This window comes from Catharus ustulatus, chromosome 8, assembly GCF_009819885.2.
Source record: "Catharus ustulatus isolate bCatUst1 chromosome 8, bCatUst1.pri.v2, whole genome shotgun sequence".
NCBI lineage: Eukaryota > Metazoa > Chordata > Aves > Passeriformes > Turdidae > Catharus > Catharus ustulatus.
This window is the reverse complement of record NC_046228.1, coordinates 11,376,922-11,391,271: the sequence shown is the minus strand read 5'-3', so window position 1 is coordinate 11,391,271 and position 14,350 is coordinate 11,376,922. Positions and strand designations below refer to the sequence as shown.

The window sequence follows — 14,350 nt, the reverse complement described above, 5'->3', positions numbered from 1 at the left end:
ATGGGAAGTTACCATAATGGTGAAAATTACTTTGTACTTCTATGGAGAATAGCACAACCATGCATTTACTGAAATAACATATAATTATAACACTGAATGTTGTTTTTCTCTTTCTGTGAACACAGTTAGGGATTAGAGCTGTTCCCTGTCACTGGTGAAAAGCTGGTGACCACAAAACAATGTGTCAAATATTGTAACAGCTGGGGCTTTCCTGTGTAAGGTTGAGAAGAGTAAAAATGCAGAATTGTGCTATGCTGAAATACCAGATTCTGGAGCAATGTAATAATATAGATCAGAGATATTGTATTTGTGTGGAAGCACTGGTTGGTGCCCAAGATCACCAGTGGAGGTTTCTCCTGCTTGTGGTCCAGGCCCATTCATAGAAGTGCTGGTCAAAGTGGATGTAAAGATCCAGTGAGGATGCTTGTAACCCATTTGGCAGTTTGTGGAGCAGAACTCTGCATGGACATGCTGTGACACGGAAAAGCCTTTGGCAGATTAGCTGGCCAGCCCTGAAGTGGCCTCAGGCAGGTGGGAACACTGTGACAGAGGACTTTGCCCCGATGATCTGTGGGGAGCTGGAGAACGTGCAGCTGTAACAAGAATATAATGGGTTGGAGTAACCTTGGATGAAGGCTGCCTTGCTGTGACAATGAAAAGGTTTTACAACCAAGCATGTGTCTGTTGCCAGTCAGTCACTCTTTGCCAGGTCAAACACATGCTTCTTGGATGGCTTCCATCCCCACTGGCACCTGAAATTTAACAAGCAAATGCTTGCTGTGCCTTGTAATTAAAAGTGAAAAGTACATGTGTCCAGTGCCAAAAAGATGAGAGAAGGAGGGGAGACATGTTGTTCTGACCTGCTCAGCAGCAAAACAAAGATAGGATGTTCTTTGTTGGGTCCATTATGATGGCTTAGTCCACTCCTGTGCATGCAAATTGGATCCAACCTGGGATTTGGCATTGTGGGCAGGTTCAGAGGGCAGGCTTAGAGTGTCTGTTTTTTCCCCAGCTCTGAGTTTAGTCTATGTCTTACAACCATGATATATTTTCATTTCCCACCTGCTAGTGAGGATGGCAGAGTGGTTTTCCTTGAAGAGCTCTTGCTTTATATGCAATTTAAACCTTAATTTGCTCCTGATCCTCAGGGCTTCTTACATGGTGCATCTGTGCTCTTGGCAGGAGCTGGAGGTGGTGATTAAAATGGAGTGCCCTCTCCATAGGGAAGGGAATGTTGAGCTTGGAATTCTCTGAAGTGTTTTGTTTTGGTATGGCATTTTCTGGCAGGTATGGCTGAAGTGCCAAGAACCTCTTGCAATTTTGCACAAATGTGAACAGTTAATTGTAATTTTAGTCTGGGTATAATTGGATATGAGAGAGAATAGAAGGCAGCAAAAGATTAACCAGGATTATTGCCTGTAAACAAGCACGGTAGGCTGATGTGCATCTCCTCAGAGAAGGCAAGGTAGTACTGGTACTTATTTTGTGCACTCCACCAATGCCCACTTTTGTTTCAAAAACCCTGCTGTTTTATGTTAAAGAAAAATTTTCATTTTACAGTTTATTACTTTGTTTCTGCTAATGGTTCTCTTATGTATGCTCTACGAAAGGCAAAACATTCTTCAGAGACAATGAACCTGCATGTCACCTGAACAGCATCGTGTACTCTGATCATTCTGTCTCAGTGCTGCAAAGATGGGCTCCCCATGATGATGTTGTCTTCTCAAACCAACTTGGTGGATTAGAGAGCTGTCAGTCTCTGGCACAACTGGAGAAGTCTATGGAAGAGGTCTTTCAGAGGGGTTGAATGCTTACAGAAACAGCTGTTGGTGTCTGAAAAGTTCAGTGGCAAGCACTGTGATTCTGCAGACTAGAGGTTGTTTTGTAATTGCAAAGAACTCCTGATGGGAAGGAAGTTCTGGAGGGAGGTTAGTGTGAAGTGTCTAAAATGTCTTGAGAGAGCTATTGGGTTCTTTGGTCACGGTACATATAATGCAGACCCAATGCAAAAGTCTCTGGAAACTCTCATTTCATTGCTGAGTTTCTGTGGGTGTCTGAGTCATTTTTCATTATCCAATAATAAATACAGTAGTGAAAGTCACCTTTAACACTTAAAGATTGCTTGGGTTTTATGGGATTGTATTGAAGTGAGTGCCAAGGTATAAAAGCCTTATGGTTGAGGTACTTTTATAACACATGCTTCATAAACCCTTATAAAGTGAGTGCAGTGCACTTCATCCTTTAAGATTACAGCACTATGGTTCTGAGAGTTGGTGATCTGGTGCTATATTCATTAATTAAATCTGCCATTAATGTTAAATTTCGGGCAATAAGAAGTGAAGTTACAAGAAGTTGAAATGGGTTAGGTCCAGACAATTTATCTCTCATGAAAGCTCAGTGCCCCTTTACTGCTTGACTGATGCCCACAGGTTATCCTTAACATTCAGGAAGTTTTTTGAGTCATGTGAAGGAAGAAGGGATCCCAAATCTGGGCTACTCTGTAACAAAAGGGCTTGCAATGAGCATTTTCCTTTTGGGACACAAAGTAAGTATTTATATAAAAGCTGTTGCCCTCTTCATGGATGTCTTGTTTGGCTTCCCAGAGAGCAGATCTCCCTCTTGTCACAGCTGCTGATCCCCAAATAATGGAGAGAATTTCTTTGCTTGTATGTAAATACACAAGATTTCTCTCTAGAGCAGATTTTTATCAGTGACATGTTCCATTTTTTCCTGTCTGATATGCTATGTGACTACAAAACAGAGGTTGCTTTTATTTCCCCTTGATTATTGCAGAAGTCAACCTATCTACAGGGCAGTGAGCAGGTACTTAGCCATCTCTGAACATCTATGGAAGTTTGTGTGAAGTTAAGGTATGCTTTGTAGAAAACCTCTTTCTAAACTAGCGCAAGCCATTCAAAGACAGCTTTAGCACAGCTGATTTATATGGGTGTCACTTTGCTGGTAAGTAGACAGTTGTGGTACCAGCACTTTTTAGTCTCGGAGGGAATTGGGCTGATTTAATTAAACTAAATTTTTTAGTTGAAATGGCATGTAATGATGAAAGAAGGCAAAAAATGATGAGACTTTCTTTGCAATGAGTTGCACCTGTCCTTGATGGGAATGGCAGAGGAGGGTTTTAGATACACTGTGTAGCTGTGCTCTAGGAGATTTGGGTTGTGTTCATGAGGGCATCCTTTAGCAAGCAGGGCAAGTAATTGCAGTAATGATGTTGGAGAGAGAAAGAATGGGAGGGGAATGAATAACCAGGTATTTTACAACAAGAAATTTCAGATGGTGAAACATGAAATCTAAAATGCTTCCATGTAAAAATTACTTTTCCCATAAGAGAGTTCCAAACTCTTCATATTTAACTTGTGATGGACTGATGTTTTGAAGAAAGAAAACAACTTCTGTATCTTTAAGCCTTTAAATGTCACTGGATTTTGATTTCTCAGTTTTGAAAGGAGGAAAGGACATCAAAAATCGAAACAAAGCAAAAAATCCCCACTTCCTTGACATTTCAGCATAAATTGTTGAAACTTTCTGGCTTTTTAAACTCAAAGCTATTATGAAACTTTGTGGGGAGGAGACACGGGGCCATAAAACCCATCAAATGTTTTAAATCAAATTGGAAAAGAAAAAGAAATGAAATAATTTTTCTTTTTAAAAATCTGATTTATTTCGTCATTGAGGATGTAGGTGTAGCCAGGCTTTAGAAAAGATCTAAAGTTCTGAGTTGAGGACCTATTAGAAGGAGGCAAACAAACAAACAAACAAAAAAAAAAACAAACCCAAAAGTCCTTTCACTTCTAAGCCAAGTACATTCCATGTGGAAAGCCCCATGAACCTGTAAACATGAAATCTCAACTTTGCAGCAGTGTTTGTGGCAAAACTGCCTTTTCAGTTGTAGGAGAGGATAATGCAGTGCTACACAGAAAATTCCAATACTTTGCTAAGGAACTGAGTTTCTTTTGAAGCTGTGGAGGCTTGCATGGTTTGTAGGTGTTCTGTTGGTTTTGTTTATTTTTTAACTGTTTTGTTCCTGTTTTTTTAGAATAGCCTTTTGCAGGTGAATGTGACTAGGACCTCTGGAAAGAACAGCTTATGAAAAGTGCACTAAAGTGAAGAGGAGAATCAGGAGGCTGTGCACAATGGTTTAATGCTGTCTATCTATTTCTCAGAACAAAAGACATTTATTTGAACCTATCTTCTTTATTCATTTGACAGCCCTCTGGTGCTCCTTTGCTAATGTAGCTCAGTGGAACTATTGCTACAGATTATTGCACCTATAAAACTGATCTGTGCTGATTTAGGGAGATGCACTTTGGTAATTTACAGTGAAAATTTATGTTTGTTGAGAAAAATAAAAGGTTTTATTGAAAGCTAATATTAATAAAAATGCCATTTATGTGGCATGTTGTTTTGGTGTGTTGTTTTTTTTTTTTTTTTTCCAGTGGTGGTTTATTAACTGATTCAGCTGTGTACAAGACAGATCTCTGTTGTGATCTCTGTGCTCAGGCCATCTGTATCTCCATCCCTGTCTGGGCATGTTGTAGCATTGTGCCTCATTACTGTACAGTTCAGTATTCCACACCACAGCTGTCTTTGTACCTGGCTCCCCTGGCACAGAAGAGGAATATTAACTCATCCACCTGCCCATAACCCATGTGGAAGCAATACCATGGAAGGTGTGTGCCTTTACCCAGTGACATACCTGGATTTTTGATCTGGCTAGCAGGAACTCCTACCCTAGTTTTTATTATATTAGCCCCATCAGAAAGCATGACTTTTTAGTGGATTTGTGCTGTAATATGGTGTCACTTTCTTTCCTCCCTGATTTTGTGTTTGAGCTCCATTAAGGGTTCTACACACTCTCCAACAAATCTGAGTGACTCTTAACTATAGCTGTGGTTTATGTACCAAATACATTATGGCAGGCACAGGAATGACATCTCCCCTCCTTGTTCCTCCTGCCTGCAGCTTGTGCTGTTTATTCCCTGGGGGAAATCCCCTTGAAGTGTTCAGAGCTGGATATGTTTCCTGCTCATGTACTGATGACCTCAGTCCATATATTGTAGTTAATTTTCTTGCAAGGTGGCCTCTCCAGATCATCTTCTTTCTGTGTATTGCCTCACTGGTATCTGGTGTTCTGCCCACCTGGAGTTCATTCAGAGCAGCTCTGTATGTGTCCCCACTGTCCCCAAAGCTGCTTTAAAGGAGATGCACCATGTCCCAGACAGCTCTCTTCCTCTGCATCCATTCCTGAGGAACTATCTGAAGGTTAGTCTGATTTTCAGGCTGTTTTGTTCAGTCTGGTGCTTGCCATTCATTTTTCACTGAATTTTGAAGGTCAGGAAAATGTATGTAGCATAAACTAACTCATCTCAAGTATGTTTTCAAGGATTTACCATTGGCAGTAACCAGTCCTGCCTGCCCTTCCCCTCTCCACTTAAACTAGAGAAAAAAGCAACTGAAAGGAATACTTTATACATGCATGTATATATAAAAATATCTAGAATGCAGAAAGACCAAATGTAATTTCCTTTTAAATAAAGGCTACCATTTAATTTAATATTATAGAAAATGATTAGATCTTAAACCCTTATAAATTACATTTGACAACTCTCTGGTGCTCCTTTGCTATTCCTTATGGCAATTATAAATGGCAACACAGGATGCTGGCAGAAATGCTCATTCTAACTGGAGTTTGTTTATTGTTCCTTAATGAAAAGTGATTAATCTAAATCACTGCTGGGGTAGATCCTTCGTCCTGGTCCCTTAATGAGAAGTGGTAGTTTCAGGCCTTTGACAAATGTGCTGCTGTTTCCCCTGCCAAAAGTTCCCTCCCTGTATAGCTTCCAGGAGAAAAAGTAGACACAGTACAAAAAGAAAAGCCCAGAGTCTGCTGCTTTTCTGTTTCTGTGTGCCATGTAACAAATGTGTGTGCATGTCTGAGCTGTGATGTTGGTGGTGGGCTTTTTGTTTTTTGATTGAGCCTCCTGCTTTTTCCATCCTGCTCTGTGTAGGACCAGCCTTTCCTGGGAGGATGGATGGCAGCAGAGGTGTTGGGTGTTTGTTTCTCCATTTGAAGAATGGAGAGTGGATGTGGGAACTGGGTGAAGGCCCAGGGCACAATTTATGTGATGTCACCTCTAGATATGACTGTTGTTAGGTTCTACCACCTTTCCTAGCTTGGTGGTTTTATTATTATTTGGTCTTACATCCACTGTTACGCTCCCAGAAGAACAAATTGGCCAGATTTGTGAACCATCTGGTGGGACTACTGCCTTTCTTGGCTCATATGACTGTTTCTTGAACTATCCACTGAAGTGCTGCAGATCATGTGTGAAGCGGCAGAGGGAATGTTTTGTGTGTGCCACTTCAGGTCCATGCCACTGTTAGCTGTCTTGTGCTGCTTATTTGAGGACAGAACTCCAGCAGTGACCTTTTAATACACAGCATTGTTAACTTTGTTACATCTTCTGTTACATCAGGTGGAAAACATTTTTATTCCTGAAGTATCCTTTATTTTAAATATAAGATCTCTCTGGATTGTCTTGTTAAATGGACAGGCTTCGTCCTTCTTCCATTCCATATATGCAAGTAATTTTTACTGAACTGTGTTATAGTTCTCTAGCACAGGCAATAGGCTTTAGATGAACAGGGGTATAAAATGTCTTTGCTGTGTAAGTCAAAAGTGACAGAAAAAAATATCTTCAAATAGTTGTGAAACTGTTATTGTTTGGGGTATAATGAAATTACTATTTTGATTTCATTAGAATAAAGAAATGTATTAAAACATCCTTCTGAGTGGAGATCTTGGAGACCTCTTCTCAGGCATAGGTATTTTCCTGTGGGAGTGTTTCTCATTGCCCAGACCATGCCCCAGAGCACAATGCAAGTGCTTTTCTTCAGGACTTGTACTGTGGCTTCCTGGGGAATGGCTGGAGGTTGATTTTGGGTCTGCTAAGTGGTTTATGTGAGGGATGTTGAAGGTGCTTTGACATCAAGCTGGATTCATACAGATAGCTTCACTCTGGGAAAACCTTCACTTCTAGTTCAGCTTTTCATTTCTTAATGGAAAGGATCAGAAGCCATTTAGGTTATACTTCCTTTCCCTTGGTGACTTCATGGGGTTAATGAGGTGCTTAAGATTAATCAAGCAGTGAAATTTTTTGCTTTATGAAGGTCTAACATACCAAGGGTTTTACCATTCCTTGTAACTGATTTTTGCTGTCAAAATGAATGTATTTCCCTACTGTAGTCTTGAAGTTGGAGCTCTGTGAAGCTGGATAAGAGAAGTCAATGTGGACAAAAACCAAAAGCACAGTGGATCTCAGCTAGATGATCATTCTGAAGTGAGCTAAAAAAGGCCATTCCTAGATCTGTTTTCCTGCTGAAAGACAGTTTCTATATTTGATTCAGCTGCTGTATCAACAACCTGCTGTGTTTAGAACAGTTCTAATTTATTTCCCACTGTTTGCCTTTATTTTATGGTACTGGTATTTGCTTTAATGTGAAGTCATTTTCTCCAGATGTTAATAAGATGGTGTTAATGTTTTCACAACATTTTTCTTCATAATGTTTATGTAGAGCTTGCCATCTGATGGTGTGGAATCAACCCATTTTAAAATATCGGTAATAATTTTCTAATTAAAATTAGAGGCTCAGAAGTGTTTTCTTCCTCCCTGTACAAATTGAGGTCATGCACTTTCCTGAGCTTGGGGAAAATTATGTTTTCACTGACAGAATGAATGTCTCTTACTGTACAAATTGGGAGTGTGATATACGAAATCATGTCAGTGTTTGCACATGTGCACGTGGACTATACCCAGATGCCAGCAGCTGATCTGAGATTCTTTGTTTCCAGGGAGGTGATGCTCACATTCATAGCACTACAAGCTGCCAAATAATGAGCCTTAAATCTCAGGAATGCTCTGGTTTTTACTTTTGGAGAGAGGATTTCATGTGGGGTGAGAGAGGTGGTAGACAGGAAATGATCCAGGAAAGCCTGCTGTGACTGCCTGAAGTTCCTATATCCAACCAAAATCAACTTTGATACATTTTTTTTTTGCTTGCTGGGCTATCTGAATTTTTCTGGAAAAAATGAAATAAAGAATCACCAAATAAATCAGCAAATTAATTGCCAAAGAAAATTAAACTGTAATGCTAAAAGCCCATCCTAATTCTAGGGGATCTTATACTCTTCAGTGATGTTCTGAATAAATCTAACAGGAGCCAGTGCTGTATGACCTCACTTTTAAATGATGCTCACTTTCACTTTTCCATTAACACTTTCTCTCCATTTTTCTGTTTAGATCATGCTTCTCAGTGATCCAGAGATTGAGAGCAGCATCCTCATCAGCTCTGATGAAGGGGCTACCTATCAGAAGTACCGTCTGAACTTCTACATCCAGAGCTTGCTCTTCCACCCCAAGCAGGAGGAGTGGATCTTGGCCTACAGTCTGGATCAAAAGGTAAGCAATTGATTTAAAGTTGCAATGATTTTGAGCCAGGAGTTGAAGGAGATATTGTCTAGAACTGCTCCCTTTCAGAGATGATGAAGAATTTATAGTGTGCTTTGCTGTTCTCATTTTGCAGGTTTAAATGTGCTCAAAAGCCATGCAGTGACTCCAAAGCCAGGTTACTAAAAGGAGCTGAGTGTTAGAGTGATTGTGATGGGTGTGGAAACTTCAGTAGTGGTGATACTATGAAAGATGAAAAGAATTAGAGATTTGACATGACATATGGAGCTGTTCCAAACATCTATTGATTCGCAGGCTCTGATTTCTGCGCTGTCTCTGAGGATGGAGCGCTCAGGCTGAGCTGGTCTGTAGCAGCTGGCTGTTGAGCATTGAGGGGTGCTCATTCTGCTTGCAAACTGCAAGTCAGGGAGCAGCAACAGATGACAAACTCCTCTGTGCCACTTTTAAACCTCTTTGCAGTGTCTTCTGTGAGTGAGACATCTCTGGTCTGTTACTTTGTCCTTAGCGAGTTTGCTCTTCTTACACAGCACTCATCTGTCTTGAAAGGCGCTGAGCAGAGCAGGTGCAATGGGTAGTGAATTGATGTGGCTAAGAATGTGTGCTCAGTTCTGGAGCAGCAGTCTCCACTACGGCCCAAAGCTGAGACTTACACAGGATGATCAAGTTAAAAAGTTTAAAACTTGCCAAGTTTTTACCTTTCCTCTCTTATGTTTCTGTCATCCCTAGACTCTGGAAAGCAAAAACATGCTGAATATCCACTGAGTTTCCCTCACTGTGGTGGGTTGACCCTGGCAAAATGCCAGGTGTCCATCAAGGCCACTCGGTCACTCCCCTCCTCGGCTGGACAGGGGCAGAAAATATAATGAAGGGCTTGTGGGTCGAAATAAAGAGAGGGAGACATCACTCAACAGTTACCATAATGGGAGGAAATAAATTGAATTTATTACCTATCAATTCTCTACTGTACTTTACTTTATCCTACCCTACTCTACCAAATAAGAGTAGAATACATTATCCCAGAGGTGCTACTGCTGTCACTGATGGGTTTGACCTGGGCCAGCAGTGGGCTCATCTCAGAGCTGGCTGGTGTTTGCTTTCTTGGCAGCTTCTTGCAGCTTTTCATGGAAGCCACCCCTGCAGCCCCCTCCCTGCTATGAAAACCTTTCCACACAAACCAGTGCATTAACCTGTCAGGTGTGGGGATGTGTTCTGGGTGGAGTTTTCAATTTCTGCAGTTATTCTTGAAGATTTCTAAACTAGTCCATCTCAGCTGTAGGAATAATATAGCTAAAATGCTGTGCCTCTCTATTTGAGGATTTCCTTTGAAAGGCTAATGCAATTTTTTACCAAACTATTTACTGAGAATAGAATCAAATAATTTCCTGTTGCTCTGCTTCCCACTTGCTAAAAGAATGCTATGGCAGGCACCAGGTGTTTTGCTGCTGTGCTACTGATGATTCTTGAGCGACATTTGCAAGAACAAAGGTGTTGTAAATACACTCCTTTCATAGTATCAAGTCTTACTGTATGAATGAGTTAGTTAAATGTCAAATAGTTTTCTGCACTCAGAAGATCAGTGTAACAGGGATTTTCAAGTAGGCTGGAAAGACCATTCTATTTATTTGATGTCACAAAATGGCTTGATGCCACTTCTAAACTGGAGATAATGATTGTGCATGATCCTGGTGCTTATACAGACAGGCTTGGAAGAAACAGGTGTCTGATGAGGTGGTCATGTATGTGAGAAGCCAGATGAGACATTCTGAGTGTGCATTTGCAAAGAGATCCATCTGCAGTGAGTGCAGAGCATCTGCTCTTGGGTTGAAGCACTGTACTTCTACTAGAAGAGCTTTGTAATCTTTTTTTGATATTAGTTACTGGAAGGAGAAATCAGAGTACAAGGGAGAAGGAGGAGTCAGTACATGTGATTGACTGTGAGGGGGTACTAATGCTCCCCTGATCCAGTACAGCAATAGCAGGCCAGGAGCATTTTTGCTTCTGCTCCTTCAAACTAATGCATCTGTGTGCATACCTCAGCTGCTGTCCTCTGCCCAGGAGAAAAACAAGAAAAATGAACTGAGCTGGAAACACTCTGAAGCTGTTTGCATTTTATCCCAAAAACCAAATATTTGTTCAGTGTAAGAACGAAGATGAGTTGGTTCTGTAGCTTGTTGGTATGGAAATGGAGCAATTCCAAATTCAGGCTTTTCCTTTATGTCTGCCTTTGCAGGCCACTCATGATGCTTTCCTTCACTGGTCAGAAGGATGGCCTGTAGTGCTGGTTCACTCTGGGTCCTAGAATGGAGTCATGGAGCAGTGCTTTTCCCAGTTGAAATGTTGGGTTAACATAACAGAGGTGTAGATTTGTGCTGAGCCATGTCTTGGGTTAGTAGGAGTTGTGAAAGAGCTGTAACTCTGACTCAGGATGGCACAGCTTCACTGCAGTCACAGCTGATACTGAGATAATGTGCAGTGCTGTTAGAGTGTGGCAGCAGGGCCATGTGAAATCTCCAGAGGAAGTCTTCTGAGAGGCCAGTGTAAAGCATTCCTGCATGTCTGGAAACAGAGGCACTGCCACTGCTGCTGAGTAGGAACCAGAGGTCAGCCCCGTCCTTCTCTTAGGTCAGGCCAGTACAAGAATAAAGTTTATTTTAGGCTTTAAGTCTCTTATGGTTAAGAATATTCATTATGTCTTTTGCATCTTGATAAGATTGTTGTGGTTGTTCTCTCTTTCTCTCCAGAAGCCAGATCTGGATCCCACACCTTCCCACCTACTGTGCCATTCTCTCCTAGATGTGGTTATGGGATCATGCCAATGGCAATGACCATGTCAGCACCCTGCTGCTCGCCAGAAAAGAGAGCAAGAGCTTCTAAAATAGGAGTCTGGAGAGGCTGCAGCAGTGCTCTGCAGTTGTGAGGAGGCTACCCAAAGGGATGCCATGCTGACAGGGGCTAATTGTCCAACTGCAGCCTAGCTCTGCTCATACTCCTCTGTCCTTTGTTTTTGTGCCCATTTTCCTGCAAGGCATCATGAAGTTGCCTGGCATAAAATAGGTGGAACTGTATCAAACAGTGCTTGCTTTCTCAGTTCATATGTCCATTTTTTGGGGATAAAACTGCTCTGAAACACTTCTGATTTGATGCATGAGAGGGCAATAAAATAGAAAGTTTATCATTAGCCTGTAACCTGCAGGTAATATTCATCCACAGATGCTGTGACAAGGAAGGTGACTTACTGCAATGCAGCCATTGCTACAGTGGGACACCATATTCTTCCACCTCTCTAAGTTTTAGAAGTGTGTTCAACCCTTAAATTCTATTTTATTTACTCATTTAGGGGCAGATGTAAAAATGCAAATAACTCTGAAAACAAATTACAGTAATTTCACGACTATAAGGCGCACCTTTTTGACTAAATTTTTTCCCTGAACCCGGAAGTGCACCTTATAGTCCGGTGCGCCTTATCTGAGGGACAAAGTTGCGAAATTTGCCAAACCGGAAGTGCAAGCCGCAATGGGGGGGCGGTGCCGCGGGAGCACCGTGTCGCAAGCGGGGGCGGGAGCGGGCGGCCACAGCCGGCAGGAGCCAAGAGGGGAGGGAGGCAGCCAACGCCAGTCCTGGCCTGGGCAGAACAAGGAGCTGGGTGGCGCCACCACGGGCGCTGGGGGAACGAGAAGCCGGGCGGCGCCGGCCCTGGCCCGGGCGAGGGGGAAACGAGAACCCGGGTGGCCCTGCCCCGGACGCGGAGGGAACAAGAAGTGCGAGCCCGCAACAGCCCTGAGCAGAACCCGCCCGGCGGCGGCATCGGAGCAGCGGCAGTGAAGCCCCTGCGGCCGCCAAAAGGCGACGCCGGCCGAGCCACTGCGGCCGCCATAAAGCGGCGGCGGCGAAGCCCCAGCGGCCGGTGGATCGCGGCATCGGGGAAGCCCCCGCGGTCGCCAAATCGCGGCGCCTCCGGAGCCCCCGCGGCCGCCGAATCGCGGCGCCGCCGGAGCCCCCGCGGCCGCCGAGAAGCGGCGGCGGGGAAATCCCTTGCGGTCGCCGAGAAGCGGCGCCGCCGGAGCCCCCGCGGCTGCCGAGAAGCGGCGCCGCCGGAGCCCCCGCGGCCGCCGAGAAGCGGCGGCGGGGAAGCCCCTTGCGGCCGCCGAATCGCGGTGCTGCCGGAGCCCCTGCGGCCGCTGAATCGCGGTGCCGCCGGAGCCCCTGCGGCCGCTGAGAAGCGGCGCCGCCGGAGCCCCCGCGGCCGCCGAGAAGCGGCGGCGGCCGAGCTCCCGCGGCCGCCGAGAAGCGGCGGCGGGGAAGCCCCTTGCGGCCGCCGAATCGCGGTGCCGCCGGAGCCCCCGCGGCCGCCGAGAAGCGGCGGCGGGGAAATCCCTTGCGGTCGCCGAGAAGCGGCGCCGCCGGAGCCCCCGCGGCCGCCGAGAAGCGGCGCCGCCGGAGCCCCCGCGGCCGCCGAGAAGCGGCGCCGCCGGAGCCCCCGCGGCCGCCGAGAAGCGGCGGCGGCCGAGCCCCCGCGGCCGCCGAGAAGCGGCGGCGGCCGAGCCCCCGCGGCCACCGAGAAGCGGCGGCGGGGAAGCCCCTTGCGGCCACCGAATCGCGGTGCCGCCGGAGCCCCTGCGGCCGCCGAATCGCGGTGCCGCTGGAGCCCCTGCGGCCGCTGAGAAGCGGCGCCGCCAGAGCCCCCGCGGCCGCCGAGAAGCGGTGGCGGGGAAATCCCTTGCGGCCGCCGAATCACGGTGCCGCCGGAGCCCCCGCGGCTGCCGAGAAGCGGTGCCGCCGGAGCCCCCGCAGCTGCCGAGAAGCGGCGCCGCCGGAGCCCCCGTGGCCGCCGAGAAGCAGCGGCGGCGGGGAAGCCCCTTGCGGCCGCCGAATCGCGGTGCCGCCGGAGCCCCTGCGGCCGCCGAATCGCGGTGCCGCCGGAGCCCCTGCGGCCGCTGAGAAGCGGCGCCGCCAGAGCCCCCGCGGCCGCCGAGAAGCGGTGGCGGGGAAATCCCTTGCGGCCGCCGAATCGCGGTGCCGCTGGAGCCCCCGCGGCTGCCGAGAAGCGGTGCCGCCGGAGCCCCCGCAGCTGCCGAGAAACGGCGCCGCCGGAGCCCCCGCGGCCGCCGAGAAGCGGTGGCGGCCGAGCTCCCGCGGCCGCCGAGAAGCGGCGGCGGGGAAGCCCCTTGCGGCCGCCGAATCGCGGTGCCGCCGGAGCCCCCGCGGCCGCCGAGAAGCGGCGCTGCCAGAGCCCCCGCGGCTGCCGAGAAGACAGACGCCATGGCGCCCACGCCACCGTGCCCCGAGAGGACGGGCTCCAGGGAGGCTGTGCCGCCGAGCCGAGCGGGGACGGGCACTGGGGCGGCTGTGATGCCTTGCTGAATGGGGACAGGCGCAGGGGTGGTCGCGCAGCAGTGCCGAACGGGGACAGGCACCGAGACAGCTGCGCCGCCTTGCCGAGCAGGGACAGGCGGACGGGCGGCTGCACCGCCGTGCTGAGCAGGGGACAGGCGCTGGGGCGGCCGCACTACCGTGCCCGGAGAGGACAGACGCCATGGCGCCCACGCCACCGTGCCCCGAGAGGACGGGCGCTGGGGCGGCTGCACCACCGAACCGAGCGGGGACGGGCGCTGGGGCGGTTGCACTGCCGAGCCGAGCGGGGAAGGGCGAAAGGGTGGAAGCGCCGCCTTGCCGAGTGGGGACAGGCGCTGGCGCAGCTGCACCGCTGTGCTGAGCAGGGGACAGGCGCTGGGGCGGCCGCACTGCCGTGCCCGGAGAGGACAGATGCCATGGCGCCCACGCCACCGTGCCCCGAGAGGACGGGCGCCAGGGAGGCTGTGCCGCCGAGCCAAGCAGGGACGGGCGCTGGGGCGGCTGCGCTGCCT

At 47.4% G+C, this 14,350-nt stretch overlaps 1 protein-coding gene across 1 annotated transcript in view; it reads left to right on the top strand.

Moving 5' to 3' along the window:
• Nucleotides 1-14,350, top strand: part of SORCS3 (sortilin related VPS10 domain containing receptor 3) — a 275,461-nt gene that overhangs the window by 141,016 nt on the left and 120,095 nt on the right. Inside the window, exon 4 of the mRNA XM_033065516.2 lies at nucleotides 8,319-8,477. Coding sequence (XP_032921407.1) covers nucleotides 8,319-8,477 — 159 coding nt within the window. The remainder of the gene's footprint in view (nucleotides 1-8,318; nucleotides 8,478-14,350) is intronic.